Raw genomic sequence first — 24,517 nt, 5'->3', positions numbered from 1 at the left:
TCATCTTCGCCATTCGTCAGCTCCAATCTCACTACAGTACAACCAATGAATTGTAAATCGGACACCTAAACGATGAGGGAAATAGTGAAAAGATGGATAAAAACGAATGGTTCACGCTAACCCCATTTTATAAAAAACCCATCAACCCCTCGGTATTGTGAGCCAAACTTGCCGGAAAGCTCCCTTTGAAAGCTTCCAAAGAAACAATGGCGCTCAAGTGGGTACTGAGATGCTGCCCGGAGCTGCCCAGAAGTCTAGTACAAAAGCTATTTCGGTTAAGACCGGTTTGGTTTATATCAAATTTAAGCCTTTACTTATATGTAAATATCTTGCTTTTAATAATTAAAGTAGGGAACTTTTCAATTCACTTACACAGGTTCGAAGAGAACCAAATGCCATGGAAGTTTCTGATGATGGGTGTCTAGTACAAAAGATTAACTTAAAAGGGTAATTTTATTTGCGGTTGCTTTATTTTTCATTTGTTGGGAAGGCTTTTTCTTTTATTTTTTTCCTGATGTTTGATTCACTGAACATTGGAGATAGAATCTTTCTTCATATTAGGTCCGAGAGTTTCTACAGGAGAAACAATAAAATGGCTACACCGAAGAAGAACTGAATTTTATCCGAAGCCTTGAGCTTTATAAGGTTCTTAGCTTGAACTGCCTGAGTTGGTATGGTTTAATTTAATATTAAGCTATATTATATTTTCATTTCTAACTTATGATCCAGCATCCAATTTGATGTTAGGATCCAGCTATTATTGTTCTCAATAAGTCTCCAAGGTTGCCAGTTCAGGTAAGCCATCAATTTTTAAGTTTTTTTTCTTCTTTGTATTTGTTATTGTTGATTGCTTTTATTTTTTTTTTATTGCTGACTTTATGTATGAACTTTGAACAGGGTGGTATTGGCATCATGTGGAGTTTAGATGAATTAGCAGCGGCAAGTTTATGTCTTGATTACTCAGAACCATCTAGGGTGGTGAGTGAACATTTGTTACCTGCATATTTCTAAAATACAATTTGTTCATTTGTTGGTTGAAGTCAAGTTGCATTGTAGACGCAATGTGACCTTGAATTCCCCACTAACTGACTTAGGAGAAAGAAGTAAGAGCTTGCACATCGCCCCAACCAAGAATTTTTTGAAACATCTTCTCTAATATATGCTATTTGGCTTGTTAGGACAGCAAGCATGAAAGTCTGCGGGTCGGATGGTTTTCCCTTCTTCTCAACAGAATCCAATAGACAAGAAAGAATTGAAAGCAGTCCTTTGCGCATTGTCTTCTTCATTGCGTTGGATGCCATTATCCCCTACCCCAATCCCTAGAGCAGCAATCACAATCTCCTTCATTCAAAGGGATTGATGTCAATATGCTAAACACATGTGAATTGGAAATGGATTGAATGCTTCCTCAACAGTGTTTAGGGAGCTAAGACCAAGAGCTGTTAGTGTACCAGCACTTACTGTTGCATCGCTTACGGGAGCAAGTCTAAAAGATGAATCAACTGTTCATGAAGACAAAGTTTACACGTTATCCATCTGGCTTACCCCTGTTGTTGTGGAACAAGCACTCTTGGAAGAAGCAACTGCCTTCCCTAATGGACGATGAGGAAAGAGAAAAAAGAACAAACGCAAGGCCAATAATGCCTTATGAAAGTGAATAAAGAAGAGAAAGGTCAAAGTGATAAGACCCTTATTCCAACTCAATAAGGGATGACCCCTAAGCAACGGAAATACCCTCTTGTTCCAAAACAACTAGACATCGACATAGATTTGAGAGAAATGCCCTGAAGAGGCCTAAGGGACTGCTGTGAAACCTTCTTTGAAGTGTTTTTCTCGGTTCCAATTCCATGTCTATAGGATAAACTCATTTAGATTCATTGAGCTTAGAGCTCACTTGTCTTATGCCATGAACATGCAAGCAAGCTCGTTTGGTGCTGAAGGAAAGGTTTGTGATTTATGAGTTATGAGAAATGCGTCTGAAAATGTCTTACTTGGAGGACTTGTCCTCGTTGATCTCAGCTGTTTAAAAGAAAATAGCATCAAACAACTTCTTGCAAACATTTCAGGTCTGTCCCAAACTCCCAGTTTTACTGTTATTATTATTATTATTTTCAAATGCAACTCTGGCATTGAATACCCTGCTTATGCTAGTGATTTTAAGGCGGCTACACATGGTTAGAGTTGTCTCCTCTCACTGGTAGAAAGCATATGTATCAGAGCCAAATTATATCATTATTTTTGCTGCTTTTTTTTTTTCTTTCTCCTTAATCACTTTCAATTTTGTAAGTCCTTTTCTACCATATGCTTTTTCCACAGCTTCGTGTACATTGTGCTAACGAATTGCGAACACCAATTATTGGAACTACAAATATGGATGGCAAGCTCATAGAAGGTGGCAAAATTTGCCTGGCTCTGCACTTAGAAAGAACTCAAATGTGAAGTTTCCAAAGGAAAACATGCTTCTTCCCTCTGGCCTTATCATGGAGAGTGGAAGCATCTTGTGTAAACACCCTCGGCTACACCTTCACTGTAGGGAAATGATCTTACCAAATGTCTCTCAGTTACTGCAAAATCTGCAATTGTCTAAAGACCATGATCTTTCAAAACTCAAAAGCCTGGAAATAGTTGCACCATTGCCTTCATAGCAGGGATTTCTTTGAATTCTCGAGCTAACTGGGATGTTGCTATCAACTCTTAATTACTAGAAATTTGTCCACTTTGAGTATATTTTTATTATTTTTTAAAAATCTTTTATGGTTAAATACATTTCAATATTGAATCATTGAAGCAATCAAAAAAAAAAAGCAATTTAAGGTATCTCTAGCCGTATTATATCTGTGTTTCTAATCAAGTTTCTTACCAAACAAGTTTCTTACCAAATCTCCACGAGCAAAGACAAACGCCTGCTTCACAACAATTTTCCAAAGGATTTTATTCCTTTTTGATTACATGATAAAATCTTAGTACAAGTTAAAAAAAAAGAAAAATCTGATTTGAAATTAAATTTTTAATGTTCTTTAAAACATTTTTAGTCATTAGAACAAAGCTTGGAGATATTTTCAAAAGGATTTCGCTTTCAGTGGTTGTTTGCTGCCTTAATGTTTTAGGTTACTTTCCCCCACCAACCCTCCTGTCATATCATGATTAATTTTTTAGAGTTGAAATTCATATCATATAAACATTACAATTTTATATAAATTATTTTCTTCTATCTCCGTCTTGTTTTCTAACCTCAAATTTTTAATGGCTTCAGTCCAAAGAAAGATATGAATAAAGTCGTTATTAATATTTTAATTTTAAGTTAAAAAAATTCAAGATATATATAATATATATTTACAAGCAAAATTCAAAGAGTAGTTGCATCCTTAAAATATTACTCGTGATATTCGTTAAGTTTCAAATTAATTTAATATTTCTATTATATCAATAGAATACCATCTTTTTCCTTATATATTAAATGATTAAGTTTTTTTATACCAAACAAATAGTTAGACATTTTTAATTAACTAAAATTTGATGTACAAATCTTTATAAATAGAGTATGAAATGAAACAACTGAATTAAATAAATATAATCATATTGAAATTATAAAATTGTATATATCTACATAAGTTCGATCAAGTTTTATGAAAATTATAGATTTACGATGTCAATTAATCAATTATTTGCATTGTTATCCTGATTATTAATTACTTTGATTGACCTACGCAGATTGCAATTCTAATACTTATAAATGGTGGAAAAAATCATCCAATCGAATTATTTGCAAGGTTATAACCCAAAAAAAAAAAATTATTTGATATACGGACAATAAATTTTTTAATCATATAAATAAAGTTAAGATGTTGACACATACACTTAAAAAAAATAATATTTAAAAAAAATTTTGAATGAAATTAAAAGTCTTTACTACCAATTAATCAAATAATTTCTCTTTAAAATATAAATTAAGACATGTAAGCTAGATTTCAAGTGACTTATTCATTAGCTACAACCTCAGGCATTATTTTTTTGTTATTATTGTCCTTAATTGTTGGTAAATCCTTGATTATGCAACTTCAAAGGGAGAGACCAATTCCATTTGACACTTCAGAGTCTTGGACAGTTTTTTTATATGATTTCACTATCTGATGATGATAATCTTTCTGAAATCCCAGTGTCGTTTCCTACAAATAATCAACCCAAATACTTAAAATATAATAACCAACCTTTCGGGATTCTAATCCTTTTGTTGAATATTTAAACATTGGAAGTAACAATCATCAATAAACCTAACAACTTTTTTTTAAAATATATATGATTCTAGGTTTGTCATTTGGAAGGAAATCCATAAATATAAGCAACGAAACTAAACATCTACTGCTTGCAATGTTGTCGGATGATACCAAAATATTAGGTCCGGCTGGTTCTTAGATTATCATTATCAGTTGTGGGCTTGAATGTCTATGGATAACCCATTCCTTGTATATATATATATATATATTTTTTTTATTTTTTTTTAAGTTTTGGTTCTAATTCTTGTAGCAACAGGCCAGCAGAGATTCCTTTCAGCGATGAATATCCTGGAAAGCTGTTAATGAAATTTTTAGTCAAGCTCTTCGGTTTAAGTTGAAAAGAAAAAAACGTTGAAACCATGCAATGGTCACAGCCTAATAGCAACTGAACTGCTATATTATTTTCTTCCAGAGGCATTATAATTAGTCCTTTTTCTTGTAGTCAAGCAGGTAACCTAACTTCGTTTGACCGAATCCTATCAAAGTTGAAAATTGTTTCGATCACTTAAAGATGCTTGTAGACGATGGATACCAGGGGCCATTGTACATATAGTGGTTATCATTTTTTTTCTTTTTTAATCTTTCTCTTTAAATGAAATTGTTTACAGTAGCATAAATTAATGAGGATGAATGTGACTATATATCTCGTCCAGGGAACGTGGCTACAGCTGAAACTTGGACGGGAACATGATGATATCGATCGATGATGCAGTTTTCTTAGCAAAATTGTCAAATAGGGTGTGTCATCACCTGATCAGAAGATCTTAAAAAGAGAGACCATCAGGACAGATGGACCTTGAAAAATTTCCTAGGAGAAATAACAGGGGGACAAATTCTGGCCCCCGGGGTTGTTGAAGCTAATAATTAGTCTTCCGTGTCTGGTGCGAAACAATGGCCACCCACTAGATATGACCCACAAAGGAAACTTCCCTTCCAATCAATGCTGATTCGGTGTCATGATTTCAAAAATAGAATAAAAAATTTTGTCAAAATTATTGGATAGCCACCCTAAAGCACCAAATAAAATTTGCTTACCGGTAAATAAAGAAAATTAATAGTTATAAATCAAGTATTAATGTGGTTCTCATTTTTTTTTTTTTTTGCTCGTGTCTTAGTTCTCCCGAAAGATAGTTTTAGAATCTAAATTTTAATTTAATTAATTTATGTAATTATTTTTTAAAAAATAATATTTAATATTTTAAATTTTAATATTTACAATTTTTTATAATATTATTAAACTATGATTTTTTATTTAAAAATTTAAGTACTAGTTTAATTGTATTATAATAACATGTATGCTTACAATATTATGCTCTTCATTTTCATTGTTTTTATATTGTTTTCATGTATAATTATCAAAGCAAGTGCCAGAAAAAAAAACCTTTTTTAGATAAAATTTCACAAATAATCATTTAAGATACATATTATTAATTGAAAATAATTGCATTTATAACCGTATTACTTTGACATTGCATTTTAGAAAAGCTTGCTAATCTTTCTAAAGAGGTATGTCGCCACCAAGGTTCTTTGCAATTGTGGTCCAATGAATCAGACAACCTACTCCACACTCTTGTTGATAAGTCAAAAGAATTTTGAAGAATAATTTTTTGCTTCTGACATTTGCATGACGCAGGATCAAATGCAACTTATTTCCTATCCATGATTTCTCTTTTTTACCCTCTAACCTGTGGGCCCAAGTGAGAACTTTCTATTCTTGTTGATTACGTGGACCAATCATATTGGAGTTCCCAGAGGGTGCACAATTTGTGACACATAGGATATCACTCCACCTGGGTTTACCTACCCTTTTGGCCGTGGGCCTACAGATTGCTGAGATGTCCATGTCTCGATGAAATCCTTTGGAGTTTCAGGTTTGTACCTCTTTTTTTATCTATTGTTCCCGTTTATATATAGATGGAGTTGGATGTTTGGATTCTCCATTACCCCAAGCCCCTTTTGTTTACACACTAAAAGGAGAGAATTTGATCAAAGTGAAAATGGGGAGCCTTGAAACTGAGAGAACAACTACAGGATGGGCAGCCAGAGACCCTTCTGGGATCTTGTCTCCGTACACTTACACTCTTAGGTATTCTTAATTTTGCCATTTTTTTTTTGTGGGGGGGGCTTAACTCATAGGTATTCTTAATTTTGCTGGGTTTTTTTGAGGTTCGTTTCTAATTCTTACCTGATGATTGATAAAACATCATATTTGCAGGAACACAGGTCCAGATGATGTTTTTATCAAGGTTATTTGCTGTGGAATCTGCCACACTGATATTCATCAAGCCAAAAATGATCTTGGCATGTCAAACTACCCAATGGTTCCTGGGTACTACTAAAACCACCTCCTATATTGTTTACCAAACCTGTTTCTTAATCTTCATGTTTACGAATCATTTTTACTTTCCTTTCCAGACATGAAGTTGTTGGTGAGGTGGTGGAAGTGGGATCACATGTAACCAAGTTTAGTGTAGGAGATGTTGTTGGCGTTGGTTGTCTTGTTGGATGTTGCAGAAATTGCAGGCCATGCAACACAGATCATGAACAATATTGCAACAAGAAGATCTGGTCTTACAATGATGTCTACACTGATGGCAAACCCACACAAGGTGGATTTGCTGGATCCATGGTCGTTGACCAAAAGTAAGGATCAGAAGTTGAAAACTGTTATCATAAGCATAAACAATGTGTTCTGCATGAAAACATTGCTGAAATTTTTTTTTTCTCAATTCTCAGGTTCCTTAATTGCATGATTATAGAATATCTAGCTTAATTTTCAAGCCAAACTGAGTCTCATATTAATCATGAAATATATATATATATATATATGTATTCTAGAAGTTAATAATAGAACAGTCCAAGAGAAATTAGTTTCAACCTGTACCTTTGTTTTATGGAATATTTTTTCTTGTTAAATGAACTTATTTGTTGTTATCTGTTTTAGGTTTGTGGTGAAAATCCCAGATGGAATGGCACCGGAACAGGTGGCACCACTCTTATGCGCTGGGGTGACAGTTTACAGCCCACTGAATCACTTTGGTTTAATGGGGAGTGGTTTAAGAGGAGGGATATTGGGACTTGGAGGAGTAGGGCACATGGGGGTGAAGATAGCAAAAGCAATGGGACATCATGTAACTGTTATAAGCTCTTCTGATAAGAAAAAAGTAGAGGCCTTGGAGCATCTTGGTGCTGATGACTACTTAGTCAGCTCTGACGCTGAAGGGATGCAAAAGGCTGTTGATTCACTTGACTACATCATTGACACTGTGCCTGTTTTTCACCCTCTTGAGCCTTACCTTTCATTGTTGAAACTCGATGGAAAGTTGATCTTGACAGGTGTTATTAACACCCCACTTCAGTTTGTTAGCCCCATGGTCATGCTTGGTGAGTCAAATTCTTTAACTTTGAGCAAATTTTATATTTTATATTTTAGGATTTTTCAGTTGAGTCTGAATTTGAATTGCTGGTTCTTGAGGTCAGTAAATAAATGCTTCTCATTTTGGCTGCTCTGTTTTTTGGTCTGGCTATAACCTATGGATTTTCTGAAGTCTAAGGCAATTCTCTGTTTTTGATCTGTTTGATCTGTCCAATATTCTATAGGGAGAAAATCAATTACAGGGAGCTTTATTGGGAGCATGAAGGAAACAGAGGAGATGCTTGACTTCTGCAAAGAGAAAGATTTAACCTCTATGATTGAAGTGGTGAAGATGGATTATATCAACACAGCAATGGAGAGGCTCGAGAAGAACGATGTTCGATACAGGTTCGTCGTGGATGTTGCCGAAAGCAAGCTTGATCAATAGAATAAAAAGAAAAGGGAAAAACTCGTTTAGCTAAACATCATTTATATTTCATCAACAATGAAATACTGCGTGTTTAAATGTGACTGTTGAATGGTTGCTTTGTTTTCTCTGTTTGTTCAAATGAAAAAGAATATTGCTACCACGTTTCCCTGCGTATGGCAATAAAAGGAAAATATGAACATGAGGTGTTATTTTCCTTTTTTTTTTTTTGGGGGAGTCGAAGTTCATTAATTATAGCACTACTAATGTAATTCAGTTTGATTTGTAAGTGTTTTCTTTTTCAATTACTTCCTTTTTGCCTTACCATGTAGCAAGCTCTCTTGTTCTGTTTTCACCCATCTAAACCCACTCCCTATCAATCTTTTGTTTTAGGGATTCGGAAGAATTTGTAATATTTTTAGTATTTTTTTCCGATTGGTGTTTGAGTTTTTACGATCAATTTTCAAGAGAATTCTTCCCAACACCGATGGAATAAAAAGGCGAAGTCCATGATTTGTTGTTTGTAAGTTTAAACCCAGAAATGACTTCCCCAATAAAAGTTTAGACCAAGAATATTGGGAAGAATCATCCGATATGCAATAGAGGCATGGGAAAAAGGAAGGATTTCAAGGATTATAACACTCCAGCTGAAAGCTTCTTGGCTAAACTAATACAAACAATTTGCACAAACACAGCCCATCACCGGTACCCGGAAACTCTACAACAGTTGAGAAGTCCAGCTTTATGGAGCCTGAATTTGGTTACAGCCGATACATTAAACTCGTTTCGACAAAGCAATAGTTTTACAGATCTCATCAATAATTGGCACAATCCATCAAATGGTGAAGTTATCATCTGAACACAGCCACAGGTATTATAAAATATGACAAATACATGTAAAACACAAAAATGCAAATCCCATCAGCTATTATTTGAGATAGAACACTATATATTAACAAGAAACAAATGGTCAAATCATTACATTTCGAATAGCTCCATTTGATCAGTCATCTTAATCACTGAAAATTCATTTTCTAGCCTAAGTTCATTTGGTTCTGATTTCTGCTCCTGATGGTAAGAAAAAACCATGAAGAAGGCTACAAAGGCTTCTTCAGGTTGAGGTTACCCTTTTTTTCTCTTCTCATTTTTGCTGCATTTCTCCCTTTTACATGTATGCAAATCATCAAGCCTTCTAACATTCATGCAGCCTCCAAACTAGTCACTAATCTAATAATTCGTGCTATATTCTGGAGGGTTAGAAAATCATAACCTTTGGCTGAAGTATATATTCATAAAATATCTTGAAGGATTGAAGCCACTTAAAATCACTGCACGGCAACAGAAGTTTGGTTTCAGCTTAGCTATGATTCCCATGCAAAATCAAAATTAGATATCAAGTCACACACTTACAGATAGGAGATAGAATGATTACTACACCAATTGGATAGAGGAAAAAGGTTGTTCTCTCCAAAAAGGGAAGTACTGCAGCAAAATAGATATGTGAGTTCGTGAAGGTAAAAAAAGCCATTTCTTCAATAAGTTTCATACCCAAAAGAAATGATAGGCTAGTCACCAAACACATAAAAGAAAAAGAGCAAGCAAATGAGCTTACCGTCATAACCTAAAAAGTTGAGGTAGTGATAGTAAGAAGCTGCCACCACGAAAAGCAGATTTGACAGCAGTTCAGGTATAAAACCATGGGCTACCAGAATCGGTGACAGAAAATAATGAATCACTGCAAAAAACCACAATATTAGTCGCTTCTAAATCCATTTAGTTATTGAAATGATAAATGAAAGCGCCAAACAGGCAATAAACATAAAATTACCATAAAGCATTATAAACATTGGGAAGAAAGAATTGCAGTGCACATCAAATGCGTACAGCCTTCAAACAAAGGAAACCCACAGTCAGCACCGCAAAATTATTTTAGATACTAATATCCACAAGCTACTCTGCTGCTTGAGGAAATACAAAGCATTGATGATCCAGATCTGTCAATTAACAATTAAACCAGTACAAACAGCTCATACAAAGAGAGATTAAATTTCTGGAAAGTTAGAAAGAAGTCTCCACACTTGCCATTCAACCCGTTGTTCAACAACATGACTATTTGGAGCCTCTTCCCGAAGGTAAGCATTTGTCGAGAACCTGCATGGAGTCGGGGAATGCAATTCACCATCAAACAACTGTACTTGTGCAAGCCCTGCTAGGATGAATGTAATAATAAATATAATTCAAGTAAATAACAAAGCTATAGAAACTAATCAGCACAGTACTCCAGTTCTTTCAACCAGATCAGGATGTTCGACCTTAATGCATAAGTTTTTATTTGCACGAAAAGGTTGTGTCAGGGAACCTTATATCTGCTTAGTCAGAACAGGTGCCAAAAGTTTTGCTATTTTTGTATCCCTACATTTGTGTCAGAAGCTTGCAGCATTCTCATATACATTCTTACTGTTGTGTTTCAACTCTTAAAATTTTTTTTATGGGAGTAAGGATATGCAACAAGCTTAAAATATAAAGGCTACAACTTCCACGTGTAGTTAAATCAATTTAGACTTTTGGCCACCAATTCCTTGGATATCACAAGCACTGGGAGTAATTCTAAGTAAAAAGTAATGGCAAGCTTGATCTCCCTCCTTTGGTAACAATAATGTCTTGGAGACAACAAACGGCTACAGGCCTATTCCACAACCATAATTACATTCCCCAAACATCATACCACATTACAAAAACAGTGAAACAGTTATAGCATTATGCTCCAGCGTCAGACCCATTAAAAAGAATGGGCATGGCATCATGTATTATATAAGTTTTTCCACCCTTTGAGATAAGACATTGGCTTAAGTAGAGGACCAAAGTCCACATTATAATGTTATGGATCCTATTTCATCCAACCTATCTTTGCTTATTTCAAAAGCAATTTACATATTCGAATGAACATTAAATACCAACCTCAGAAAAGATATATCCGCCAGAGTATGCAGATAAACACAGAGTCAAGCTTGTGGCTATAGAACATAGAGGTCATTAAACTACAAAGTAATCATTGTCATTTGTGCTCAATCAAGCAATTGTTGATACTAGTTAATCACATAATCAACTAATACAAACCAGTAAAAGTATTTCATTAACTTACATAGTAAATTAGATTATGATGATCATAGAAGCCAATACAACACATTACTGCCACGCTGTAGTGATAAAGCTGTGTAAAAAATAAACAAAGTATTGCACAGATATATGTCTACTTCCAAAAGCCACTAGACCATAAAAAAGAATGACAGGCACTAACCTAACTTATGCAGTTTTAGAATAAGTATTATCAGCACATGTGCTACAATTAAAGTCAATTTTGCGTTAACTGATAGTTAAGATATTGTTTTTAAGAGATACTAGCTCCAGTTCAAAAACAAAGAGAAACTTGCTCTTACCAACAACATGTAGCCAGAAATACACCAGCAAGTAAAAAATGGAAAAGCAATACTGAAATAACAACAAAAACAGCATGTGCAGCACTGTGATCATACCTGCATTAAAGAGAAGACAGCAAATATTATAATGACTAGGCCAACAAAGTATCTGGCAGTTCAGAGGAAAAGGCAATAGTAAAAGTAAAAAAATTCCAATTTTGTTATTATAAAAGAATTCAAATATATTAGTATATTATTGGGGCCATGACATTACTCTACTTGAAAAAACTCAGCACTCTTACGATGTAGCCCTCAATCATGATGCTTATGACTATGAATCATCTAAGACTGTTAACATAAGAAATTCTTACAACAAAGATATCATATAAATTATAAGCACCATACACATGCCAATTTGGGATCAATAAGATTTGAATCTAAGACTAATTCCAAATCCAACTGATGCCCCATCAATCTAAAGGCAATGACCACCTTTAAAATATCACTGTTTAGTGATTCATTTCCATTATAAGCAGCCATGCTTGAAAAGGAAAAAGAAACTTACGCCGCACAATAAGCTACTGTTGCAACTGCCAAAAGAAGGCTACATATTACAACAAAAGCAGGGTCGTCACGTGCCCACTGGTTCTTGGTTTCTGAACCAAAAAGATAAATAAACATATTTTCAAGTTCCTGAGATAATGGAAAGAATTTAATAACTTCACACCTTTATAAGTTAGTGGACATGAAACTTAAAACCCAAAAGGGAAAAAAGAACTATTTTTACCCTTTAATTTTAAAGCTATTACCTAGTACCATAACTCTTAGTGACTTATGTTTGCTTTCTATCTGTTGCTAGTTTAGGAAAATGCACAGGGAAGTGACCTAAGAGCTGAAAGCATTTTCCAACTGCATTGACATTCAGTTAACTACTTGATAGAGTACAAGCCAGTTGAACATGTAGAGAATACAATTTATCGTAGCACATATAGACATATAGGCCAAAGGATAATGGCACTTAAAAAGAAAATAGTAAACAATGTGATAATGATTTGCACTATTGAGAGCTAATAATTAGCAGTATAAGCATGAACCCTTGATAAGAGTACAAGTCAGTTGAACACAACTAATTTTGCAGTCAATATACCTGTTGGAACAAAAGTAGCATGCTGTAATTAAAAACATTACTCCTAAAACTTAACATAAACAGATAAAAAAACCAAAACATCAATCAAACAGAAATGAGCTTACGTTTGTGATACTTTGTGTGCTGATAGCTGTCTCCACCATAGAAATTCATATGCACAATAGAACAAAAATAATTAGAAAAGCACATTTGAACACTCAAAAGACTTTTCTTTTAGCAGATAAGCCCTTTCAGTCATTCCCTTAATATGGCCCCAAAAAAATAATAATAAAAGGTACGGACACAACCAAGCAAACGCAAGGTTCCTGTACTGGATACAAAAGAGAGCAATATGTCATAATCCTATGACCTCTACCAAAACAAAAAGCATACTTGACATTCAACAATAACAATTTCTGGAGCAAAAATTAATAAATGGTAATTTTCTGGAACTGTATGTAATGAAAACAATAGATTAAAATCAGTTAGAACAAAACGGTGTGTCAATATAGGTACTCTTCGTCTATTCCTGGAATTATATGGATCTAACAATCAATAAGCAGTTGATGATGAAAATATGGGACGATAAAAAACGAGTGGATTGATGATAAGGGGTGGATACTTACACGACCTTTGGGGCAGTACATAGGTGAAGCATTTGCCAGAATGTATATTCAATATCCATTTGTTGCCACTACACAAACCAACAAGGAAATAAGGAAGATGATGAGATGAAGCAACCATATACAGCAAAGATGCTGACGAGGAAATATAACAGTGATGACCTCATACATCCTAAGCGAAGTTAACTGCATATTTTGTTTCATTGGACGTTTCAACATCTCTGGTTGATGCGTTTTAACATAATACTTCGAATACAGAAATTTGAAAATTTTCACAGTACATGACTTGCTATTTCGTTTGAAGATTAAAGCAATGGAAAATTAACTGCTTACATGCAGCTATACCTGAGGCATACATCCAAATCTAGGTAGCATAAATAAGAATATATATAAAAAAGGACAAGTAAGCTTCACATTAGACATAAAATCACTTAAGAGGCTTAAACTGCTCAAAACTTAGCAAACCAATAACGTGAGTGCTCAAATTTAACTTTGCAAAGACATAAATTAAAGTCGAAAATCAAATTATTCATTTGATTAGAAAATTACCACTGAATTCGTAGAGATTCAAAGAGAAACGATCAGGGCTTCTTACTTTGACATATATCCAGGAAGAAACTCGTGAATCACTAATGGATCCAAAGCCTTATTATTAAAAATTACCCAATTCTCTCCTCATTACTTCTCCCACATTGAAATTAGAATTGAATTTCGGATTTCACATTGATTTATCATTTACAAACCTTAAGTCTACTCCTTGATGCCAGATATTACCCGCCACTAAATCCTAAAATTTAAATAATAATACTAATAAGGTAAATCTGTGAATTCCATCAAGCACTAGAGCAAAAACACATCATTAACTGACAGCAAAATGGATACAGGAAGCAAGACCGACAAGTTTTATTACTAAAAGGATGACAATTCGAACTTTAGATAGAAATTAGATGAAAATGAAGATCAGATCCAGCGAGAGAGAGAGAGAGATTGGACCTTCACAATTCGACGTAGGTACTGAGGGAACATGAGGTTAGGTCGAGATGCAGTGGGCGACGAACGCGTTTTGCTAACCGTTGGCAACATCTTCCTTTTTCTTCTTTCTTCTAGTTATTGTTGTTCGATTTGCTTCCTTGATCGAAGATCTGTTGGGATCTCTTCTTTTTTTCCTTCTACAGTTCTGAGTCTCTCTCACTTGAGATGAGAAGATGGAAACGTAAAACGACGACGACTCTATTGCTCTCTGTCCCCGCCTTGCAATCGCCCTGACTGGACGCTAACCTGCCACCTCTGCCTAGTCTAATTGCCTAAACGTTAACATGGACCGTTTTTGACAGATGGGCTTCATATTGGGCTCAGAGAACCAAAACAAATTCTTTATTCCCAATTCATTGAAGTTATGATTGACGCAAAAGAGTTATTACTACGATGATATAATAATTATTTAATATTATATTTAATTTGTATTTAAAGAAAAAAATAAAAATTACAAAAAAAATTAATATTTTTTTGATATAAAATTATTTAATTCTTTTTAAGTAGAGTGAATTATTTTTAATTCATAAAATTAAATTTACATATTTAGTTATACGTTTAAAAATTATATAATAATTTAAATTGTATAAATTTTAAAAAATTATAATTTTAATAAATAAATAAATAATTCTATTTTATTATTTAAATACATCTAACATAAAATAAGATAATATTTTTTAATTTAATTCTATTTAGAATATTATTTTATTTTATCCCATTACAATCTTGTAGATCAAACAAAACTTAAAAGTATTATATCAATTTGAGATAAAAAATTACTGATTTAAAAATTGAATTATAAATATTAAATTTTAAATTTATTAAATATCATTTTTTAAAAGTATTTACATGAATTAAGCTAAATTTTACGTTCAAAGCCTATGTATGTTTTTATTGCAAAAGACTATTGATTAAAAGTTTCAAATTTTCTAAAAAAAAAATTCAATCTTTTAGATACATGTTTTGTTATTAATTTGAATTTTGGATTTATTAAATCAATGATTAAAAAAATGTAAGAAAATATAAAACTTTTTATGGAAGTTAATTCTTCCCCAAAATAAAAAATACATAATGTTTTTTTTAAACTTATAAAATATATCACCTACCCCAAAAGTTCTAAAATACCTTTTTAACTTTAACAAGTTAGGTACGTAGTAGTTCGCAAAAAAAATTAAATTTGAATTTGTCACGTGTCTTCTCTTAAAGGGGAAAAAAAAAAGAAAAAAAGAGATACTCAATTAAACAAGAAATCGATTGGCCAAAAAAATAAAACAAGAAATTGTTTGTTGAAAAGTTTAATTGCTTTATAAATATTTTTCCGAAAAAAATTGTTTGGCCAAAAAAAAAATAAACAACAAATTGTTTGTTGAAAGGTTTAATTACTTTATAAATATTTTTTGAAAAAAATTTGCTTTTGAAATCCTTAATTGAAAAAAAAAATTTACATACTTTAATTACCAACAAGAAGCAATCCAAAACGAAAAAGAAGTAAAAAAACTAAAGAAATAGCTGCAGAATTTTCTAAAGTTTTATGTAACCTGTAATCTGTGGCAACCATAAGTCAATAATTTTCCAACATCCCAACCAAAAAAAAGAAAAGCCATCGAAAATATATCGTACATTATTGATACTGACCGTACCCCGTACGGCATAATGTAATTCGGTTCCTCTCCATCTTCCACAATTCCATTCAAAAAAGGGTAAAGAAACAGAGAGAAAAAGAAATCGACTATTTTGAAAAACAAAGAGTAAACAGTTCAGAAATAACCATTGAATAATGCTTTTCTTTATCTTTTTTGGCAGCAAAGTTGAAGCCAATTCACCTGACAAAAAAAACCACAATTCCTGATTTTGCTTTTTTTTTTTCATTTATCTTTGTTCATCATCAAAATTATTCTATTTAGAAAACAAAGGAATTTTGTTTTCCCTTTCTGGTCCTCTTTCCTATCTTTTCATGAAATCCTAGGCGTCTAGATGATCTAATCTCTCCAGCTTAATCAAAGATTTAATTTAATAATCACTAATTCCAGTTTAACCCATCATTCAATATTCATGTTAATCCCAATCCTCTTAACCCCAGCATTCCTAACTCCTTCACTCTGGAAACCAAACTCAGACATGTAGTCTCTCACTTCTTTTCTAATCATCTCTTTCATCGCAGCCAAAAGGTCCGGTCCAAGCATCGCCATCTTTGTCCCACTCTCATGCTTTTCTGCTAAAGGCTCTTTCTCCTTAGAGAAGTTATCGTTATTCAGCTCGCTAGATTCGTTCCAAGAACGTCCAAGAGTGAGCTTAGTTGAAACACCAGAGTTCGACTCCACAAAGCTCAATCCTAAATCGCTAACATCAGAACCCGAAGGACTCCCCGGGTTATTACTAATGGTTGATCTAGGGGATTTAGCCGACCTTTTCTCTGATTCTTGAAGAGTATCCCCATTTTCCATTGAGCGTTTTCGCTTTAAGGTTGAGTTCCAGTGGTTTTTAACGGCGTTGTCCGTCCGGCCGTTGAGGAGCCTCGCGATGGTAGCCCACTTGTTGCCGTACTTGGCGTGGGCTTCGATGATGATTCCGTCTTCCTCCGGAGTGAAGGCGCGATGCTCGACTTCGGGTGACAACTGGTTGCACCACCGGAGTCTGCATGACTTCCCCGATCGACCAGGGATCGACCTCGATATCAATGACCAGTTTCTAGGACCGACCCGTTGCACCAGCTTGCGCAACGACTCATCCTCCTCGGGACTCCATGGCCCCTTGACCCGATCAAAATCTTGATCCATTGGCTTGCTAGTAACAGTTTAAGAATCACAACGGAAATTTTAGTTTGGTTTGTGAGAGGTGGAGAGAAATTGAGAAGAAGCCTGTTGGGGGAGGCTTGATTGAATTTGTGAGAGGCCAGTGAAGAATAAGGAGCGTTTTATAAAGGGGTGGGCCGGTGGGGTTAGGGTAACTGATAGAGCCGGTTAACTAACACAGGTAATAAGCGTTATGTGAACTGGTATTGACCAGTAACCGGTTAAATGGTGATACAACTGTATAACGTCTGCGGGTGGCCACGTAGGCAAATACTGAATTTCTGAGGACCCAAATAAATCCTTTGGGGGTAGTATAGGAATTTAAATATGGTCGTTTCCTGATTTGACTCGTATAGTTATGGAAGTTACTAAAATGGAAAGAACTAAAGAGGTTCTGGAGGGTGAGAAAATCGCGATAATTTCAGGAGAAATTGGGAAGAGGATAAGTTTGTAGTTTGATTCAGCCAGCCTGGAAGCCATTACGTGGGAAATTGGAATTGTCGTTTTGTTCGGTTGCGCGTCGTTGTGGTTGTGCACAGAGTTCAGACGTGGACGGAAAACAAAATAGAGTAGTCAAAGAGATTGACTGACAGCTTGTCAGTCCAGCGTGTACACCTCTCATCGGAGATGACATGATAACGGCGTTCTGTCACCGACATGAGGTCACCACCGACCCTTCCTAGCCCAAACCACCACAAAGCAAACTACTACGCCTCTGTATTTAACACAATAACATATAATTTATTCTCACTGTTCACGCTACGGCAACTTCAATTGTCAAGTATCAGTTGAATATGACGGGTATGGCGATTTCTCATAGCGATTGATAAAAGAGTCACAGCTGTCCTTCCGTTCAACAATGCCGTTAAAGGCCAACCGGCAGAAAAAAAAAAAAAAAAACTACGGGACTTCGTGACCTAATTCGTTCGTTTCCTTAATTTAATTTGGCGTTTAATAGTTTAAATTTCAAATTTGGATTAAGGAGGGCAATTAACGAGCAAAAGAAAGATAAGTCTCAACGGATCAAACATTGGATTTTTTTTTTTTTGTTATTGCTACCTACCACGCCTAATAGTTTCATATTTTCTTGTTGTGGTACGGTAGACAGTTTGGATTCTTTCCCATTGGATCAATCTTATAAATTAAAGAAAAATCAATAACTTATTCTGAAAAATAAAACATGTTTTTATTTAAAAAATAAATCAGAATATTATATGTGTTCATTTGCTCTTCTTGCTGTCTAACGTTCCTTATTTAATAATCATTTTATTTGAAAGAAAAAAATTAATAAATAAATAAATTTTGATTGCGGCTTGGATGGATTTATAATAGTCAAAATTGTAAAACAACGTTGAAAATTATGTAATAGAAACCCAATACTCAACACACTCTTGACTTTACCCAATACTAATTCGTTGATGCTATTCATTTTGGAAAGACAATTGATTCTGTTCCAATAGATAATAATCTTGTCGAATCAACAGCATCTTTGGAGTTGGTACAATCCAACTTCCAAACTATACTAAAGTTTGAATTTTGATGGTACAATTCAACATTTGCAAGCTACATAGTGATAAAATGAAATGCAAATAAACAAGAACTTGTATTACTATCAATTTAGTTATGTTACAAGTTGAATTATACTTTTTTAATTCTTAATTTATTTTTAAATTTTTAATTTTTTATCTACTTAGCTTACATGAAGACAACATCACACGTTTAAGTATTATCATACTCGCAATTTCTATGACTCTATCATCATGCATATCATCTTAGCTAATATCTAATTGACACATGTTACAATATGCTTGAGCGCAAGTCAATTACTTTTCTTAAAATAAATTTTGGACTTTATGGCTTTAAGTAATTATATGAAAAAATACTTAATATTATATCAAATTTTTTTAAAAATATATTATATTATCGGTATGTTATAAATATCTTAACTATGAAAAAATTATATTAGATTTTTTTTAAAGGTCTTATATTGTTGGTGTTGGTTTTGAATTGATATTTATTTTAAAATGATAAAACATTAAATTAAATAAGCTTGATCAAGATTTTGAAAAAAAATTATTTAGTAAATGTTCTTAAATTTTATATTTTGGTACTAAATAAATAATGTATTTTTCAAAGTATAAGTAAATTTTTCTTTATTTTCATATTTCTCAAATCAAAAATATTTTTAAACATTTTTTATTTGAGCTTAAATGAAAGTTGAATTGTTGTTTATAAAGTGAATTTATTCATTTTAGACTTAATATAATTTTGATAATATTGGTTTTGAGAAATAAATTAATTTAAGAAAGTTATTTTACAATAACAAAGTTTTCCAACATTAAACTTTTTTTTGTATTAATTCACAAAGTTTTAATATTTGAATTTTATATGATTGAAAAGCTCTTTGAGTCTACTTTTTAATGGATGAAACAAAATCAAAATTCAAATTTTTTAAGAAAAGATTTTGAATTTTTACTAGACATTTTACAATTGTCTAAAAATTGCATAATGGGTAGCTTTGTAAATTCGTTATAATTCGTACAAAATAAATTAGGCGATGAATTTTACATGGATAGAAAACCCTTTAAGTCTAATTTTTAAATCTTTAAACGATTTTTAATTTGAATTTGTATAACTTAAGATATGATCAAATTAGTGAGTATAGTACAAAATAAAATACAATCAACATGTTTTGAACAGGATTGATCCCTTCAGAAAAGGGATCGATTGATTTTTTATTCAGAAGCAAACTTTGTTTTGAAATGGTAAGAAGAGATCGATCACCTTATTTAGAGGATCAATCATCCCCTTGAACCAATTGATCATTTCAAGGAAGAGATTGAACAATAGGCTTTGTTTGAGCTGTGAATTGGTTCTAAAACATGAACTAATCGATCCCTTGAAATGGATCAATTAGGTCTGGGCAAAATAACTCCAACAACTATTTTTTCATGCTTCCAATGGGTATTTTCTTCTTCCAAGCTTTCTCAACGGCTAGTTCTTCAATTTCTCTATATATTAACCACTTTAACACATCAAGAAAATTGATGAAGTAAGAGAGCAAAAGTCAACAAGTTATATTTTTAGTTTTTCATAGAATCAATAGTTGTTAGAGCTTAAAATATATATCTTTTGTATTTGTTGTATCTAAGCAATATTGTGTTATTCATTTATCATATTTTTTTGTACTTCATTAGGCAAACACTTAACCTTTGAGAGATATTTTAAGTTTATATTTTTATTAAGTGATTTTGTAATCAAGAGGTGAGGTATCTTCTTGAATTTATAGGGTTAAGAGGTTGCTACTTAGCCTAAAAGTAAATAGTATAAGGTTTTATCTTAAGCCTTACAAAGAAAAAGATATGATTGTAATTTCAATTCAAAAATAGTAGATTGAAGCCCTGGTGTGGACAAACAAAAGAGAGGACATAGGTACCTTGTGGATAATGATCGAATCTCTATAAATCTTTATGTTTGATTATTATTTATATTTGTTTATAGTTCATCAATTCATTGTTATTTGCATCATATTTTGATATTAGTTTTAAATTTTATTCAACTATATTGAAATCATTTGTTAGGAAAGAATTTGAAAAGATCTAATCTACCCCCTTTTGGATCCCTATCTCACTTAAAAAGTTAATAATTAGTATGTTATAGATACTATATTCGAGATAGGTAATATGTATCAATCATTTTCTTATGAAGTAAAAATTCACAATTATACTTAGTATTTAGGTTTACATAATACATTGATATGTACTTGACATAATATGTGTGTTTATTTTAGTAAAATAAACAAATTCAAGATAAAAATTTTGAAATTAACTTTTTGAGCTAGTGATACATGCACCTTAACGTGTATTTTACATAATTAGCAAAATGAAAAAAAAAAATTATAAATTCAATAAAAAACTCGTAAAGATTATTATTTTTTAAATCTTATTAGATATTTGTTTTTACATTTTGCCTATAAGAATATAGTAGTTAAAGAATAGAAAAAATGATTATATATGTTGAAATTTGAATTTTAAATTTATTAAATGTCACCCATTATTATATTAGAATTTTCTTAAGTATCTTATATTATTGGTATGTTATAAATATAGTATTCGAGGTAGTAGATATGTATCTATCATTTTCGTATGAGGTAAACCTCCACAATTATACTTGGTATTTAGATTTAAATAATACATTGAGATGTATTTTATATAACATGTATGTTTCTTTTAATAAAATAAATAAATTCAATATAAAAATTTTGAGTTTAGCTTTTTGAGTTAGTGATATGTACACCTTGATGTGTACTTGACATAATTAGCAAAACGAAAAAATATGATAAATTATAAATTCAATAAAAATATGTGAAGATTATTTTTTAAAAAAATCTCATTAGATATTAGTTTTTACATTTTGTTTATAAGAATGTAGTAGTTAAATAATAGATAAAATGATCATATGTGTTGAAATTTGAATTTTAAATTTATCAAATATCACCTATTATTGTATTAGAAATTTTTTTAAGTGTTTTATATTATTGGTATGTTATAAATATCATATTCGAGATAGTAGATATGTATCTATCATTTCCTTATGAGGTAAAACTCCACAATTATACATGGTATTTAGGTTTACATAATACATTTAGATGTACTTGACATAAAATGTATGTTTCTTTTAATAAAATAAACAAATTCAAGATAAAATTTTGAGTGTAGCTTTTTGAGTTGGTGATAAATGCACATTGACGTGTACTTGACACAATTAGCAAAACGAAAAAAATATATATGATAAGTTATAAATTCAATAAAAACTCGTAAAGATTTTTAAAAAATCACATTAGATATTAGTTTTTACATTTTATTTACAATAACGTAGTAATTAAATAATAGAGAAAATGATTATATTTGTCAAATTTTGAATTTTAAATTTATTAAATGTCACCTATTATCATATTAGATGTTTTTTAAGTGTCTTATGCTATTGGTATGTTATAAATACCGTATTTGAAGTAGTAGAGATGTATTAATCATTTTGCTTATGAGGTGAAAATCCATAATTATACATGGTATTTAGGTTTACATAATACATTGAGATGTACTTGACATAATATGTTTGTTTTTTTTAATAAAATAAATAAATTTAAGATAAAAATATTGAATTTAGCTTTTTTGAGCTGGTGATACATACACCTTAACATGTAGTTAATATAATTAGCAAAATGAGAAAAATACAATAAATTATAAGTTCAACAAAAATTGGTGAAGATTATTTTTTTAAAAATCTTATTAAATATTTGTTTTACATTTTGTTTATAAGAATTTAGTAGTTAAAGAATAGAGAAAATGATTCTACATGTTAAAATTTGAATTTTAAATTTATTAAACATCACCCATTATTGTATTAATTTTTTTTAAATGTCTTATATTATTGGTATGTTATAATACCTTATTCGAGGTAATAGATATGTATCTATCATTTTCTTATGAGGTAAAACTCCACAATTATACTTGGTATTTAGATTTATATGATACATTGATATGTACTTGACATAATATATATGTTTATTTTAATAAAATAAATAAATGCACTATAAAAATTTTGAGTTTAGCTTTTTGAACTGGTGATAAATGCACCTTGACATGTACTTGACATAATTAGTAAAACAAAAAAAAAATACAATAAATTATAAATTCAATAAAAACTCGTGAAGATTATTTTTTTAAAAAATCTCATTAGTTATTAACTTTTACATTTTGTTTATAAGAATGTAATAATTAAGAATAAAAAAAATGATTATATGTGTTAAAATTTAAATTTTAAATTTATTAAATGCCATACGTTATTGCATTAGATTTTTTTAAAGTGTCTTATATTATTTGTATGTTATAAATACCATATTCGAGGTAGCATATATGTACCTGTCATTTCCTTATGAGGTAAATCTTCATAATTATACTTGGTATTTATATTTACATGATACGTTGAGATGTACTTGATGTAATATGTATGTTTTTTTAATAAAATAAATAAATTCAAGATAAAATTTTTGAATTTAGTTTTTTTAGCTGGTGATATATGCACCATGATATGCAATTGACATAATTAGCAAAACGAAAAGAATATGATAAATTATAAATTCAATACAAACTCGTGAAGCATATTTTTTAAAATTTTTATTAGATATTAGTTTTTACATTATGTTTATAAGAATGTAGCAGGTAAAGAATAGAGAAAATGATTATTTGTGTTAAAATTTGAATTTTAAATTTATTAAATGTCACATATTATTATATTATATTTTTTTAAGTGTCTTATATTATTTGTATATTTTAAATACCGTATTCAAGTTAATAGATATGTATCTACCATTTTCTTATGAAGTAAAACTCCACAATTATACTTGGTATTTAGGTTTACATAATACATTGAAATGTACTTGACATAATATGTATGTTTCTTTTAATAAAATAAACAAATTCAAGATAAAAATTTTGAGTTAGTGATATATGCACCTTAACGTGTACTTAACATAATTAGTAAAACAAAAAAAAAAAAAACAATAAATTATAATTCAATAAAAACTCGTGAAGATTATTTTTTAAAAATCTCATTAGATATTAGTTTTTACATTTTGTTTACAAGAACTTAGTAGTTAAAGAACAGAGAAAATGATTATCTTTGTCAAATTTTGAATTTTAAATTGATTAAATGTCACCTATTATTGTATTAGAATTTTTTAAAGTGTCTTATATTATTGGTATGTTATAAATATCGTATTTGAGGTAGTAGAGATGTATCTATCATTTCCTTATGAAATGAAAATTCACAATTATACTTGGTATTTAGGTTTACATAATACATTGAGATGTACTAGACATAATATGTATGTTTCTTTTAATAAAACAAACAAATTCAATATAAAAATTTTGAGTTTAACTTTTTTAAGTTTGTAGTACATGCACCTTAACGTGTACTTAACATATTAGAAAAAAATGATAAATTATAAATTCAATTAAAACTCGTGAAGATTTTTTTTTTTTTTTAAATCTCATTAGATATTAATTTTCACATCTTGTTTACATGAATATAGTAGTTAAAGAATAAAGAAAATGATTATATATGTTGAAATTTGAATTTTAAATTTATTAAATGTCACATATTATTGTTTTAGATTTTTTTTAAGTGTCATATGTTATAAATACTTAAAATATGAAATAATGATTAACATTGTATTAGATTTTTTTAAGTGTCTTATATTATTGGTATGTTATAAATACCGTATTCGAGAAAGTAGAGATGTATCTGGCATTTCCCTATGAAGTGAAAATCTATAATTATACTTGCCATTTAGGTTTACATAATACATTGAGATGTACTTTACATAATATGTATTTTTTTTTAATAAAATAAATAAATTCAAGAAACAAATTTTGAATTTATCTTTTTTGAGCTGGTGATACATGCACCTT

General features: G+C 31.2%; 2 protein-coding genes and 2 pseudogenes across 6 annotated transcripts; 2 read left to right on the top strand and 2 right to left on the bottom strand.

Moving 5' to 3' along the window:
* The first annotated feature begins 68 nt into the window (after positions 1-68).
* On the top strand, positions 69-2,817 carry LOC111308045 (RNA pseudouridine synthase 4, mitochondrial-like; annotated as a pseudogene). The gene is made up of 5 exons (XR_016331930.1): positions 69-284; positions 377-645; positions 748-795; positions 898-978; positions 1,179-2,817. The product of XR_016331930.1 is annotated as an RNA pseudouridine synthase 4, mitochondrial-like (transcript).
* Positions 2,818-6,172: 3,355 nt separating this feature from the next.
* On the top strand, positions 6,173-8,380 carry LOC111308982 (cinnamyl alcohol dehydrogenase 1). The gene is made up of 5 exons (XM_022907710.2): positions 6,173-6,360; positions 6,490-6,603; positions 6,690-6,917; positions 7,219-7,658; positions 7,875-8,380. The coding sequence occupies exons 1-5, from the start codon at positions 6,272-6,274 to the stop codon at positions 8,075-8,077; spliced, it is 1,074 nt and encodes a 357-aa protein (XP_022763445.1). The 5' UTR covers positions 6,173-6,271; the 3' UTR covers positions 8,078-8,380.
* Positions 8,381-8,840: 460 nt separating this feature from the next.
* Positions 8,841-14,540, bottom strand: LOC111308983 (uncharacterized). 3 transcript variants are annotated; one of them, XM_022907711.2, is made up of 10 exons: positions 14,215-14,537; positions 13,225-13,292; positions 12,724-12,749; positions 12,038-12,128; positions 11,494-11,589; positions 10,139-10,207; positions 9,885-9,943; positions 9,669-9,791; positions 9,467-9,538; positions 8,954-9,384 (listed from the first exon to the last, which is right to left on the bottom strand). In XM_022907711.2, the coding sequence occupies exons 1-10, from the start codon at positions 14,302-14,304 to the stop codon at positions 9,320-9,322; spliced, it is 759 nt and encodes a 252-aa protein (XP_022763446.2). In that variant the 5' UTR covers positions 14,305-14,537; the 3' UTR covers positions 8,954-9,319. The 3 variants fall into 3 exon arrangements, with proteins under 3 accessions (XP_022763447.2, XP_022763450.2, XP_022763446.2); XM_022907712.2 differs by lacking the exon at positions 12,038-12,128 and having other exon boundaries at positions 8,841-9,384; positions 10,139-10,262; positions 14,215-14,540; XM_022907715.2 differs by lacking the exons at positions 12,038-12,128; positions 12,724-12,749 and having other exon boundaries at positions 8,841-9,384; positions 14,215-14,538.
* A 1,469-nt stretch (positions 14,541-16,009) lies between these two features.
* On the bottom strand, positions 16,010-17,154 carry LOC111308305 (transcription factor MYB73 pseudogene; annotated as a pseudogene). The gene has a single exon (XR_016329620.1). The product of XR_016329620.1 is annotated as a transcription factor MYB73 pseudogene (transcript).
* Between the last annotated feature and the right edge of the window lie 7,363 nt (positions 17,155-24,517).

This window comes from Durio zibethinus, chromosome 2 (assembly GCF_047325235.1).
Source record: "Durio zibethinus cultivar Kanyao isolate XHJ-2024 chromosome 2, ASM4732523v1, whole genome shotgun sequence".
Classification (NCBI taxonomy): Eukaryota; Viridiplantae; Streptophyta; class Magnoliopsida; order Malvales; family Malvaceae; genus Durio; species Durio zibethinus.
Note: the sequence above shows the minus strand (reverse complement) of the source record. Positions and strands in the feature narration are given on the sequence as shown.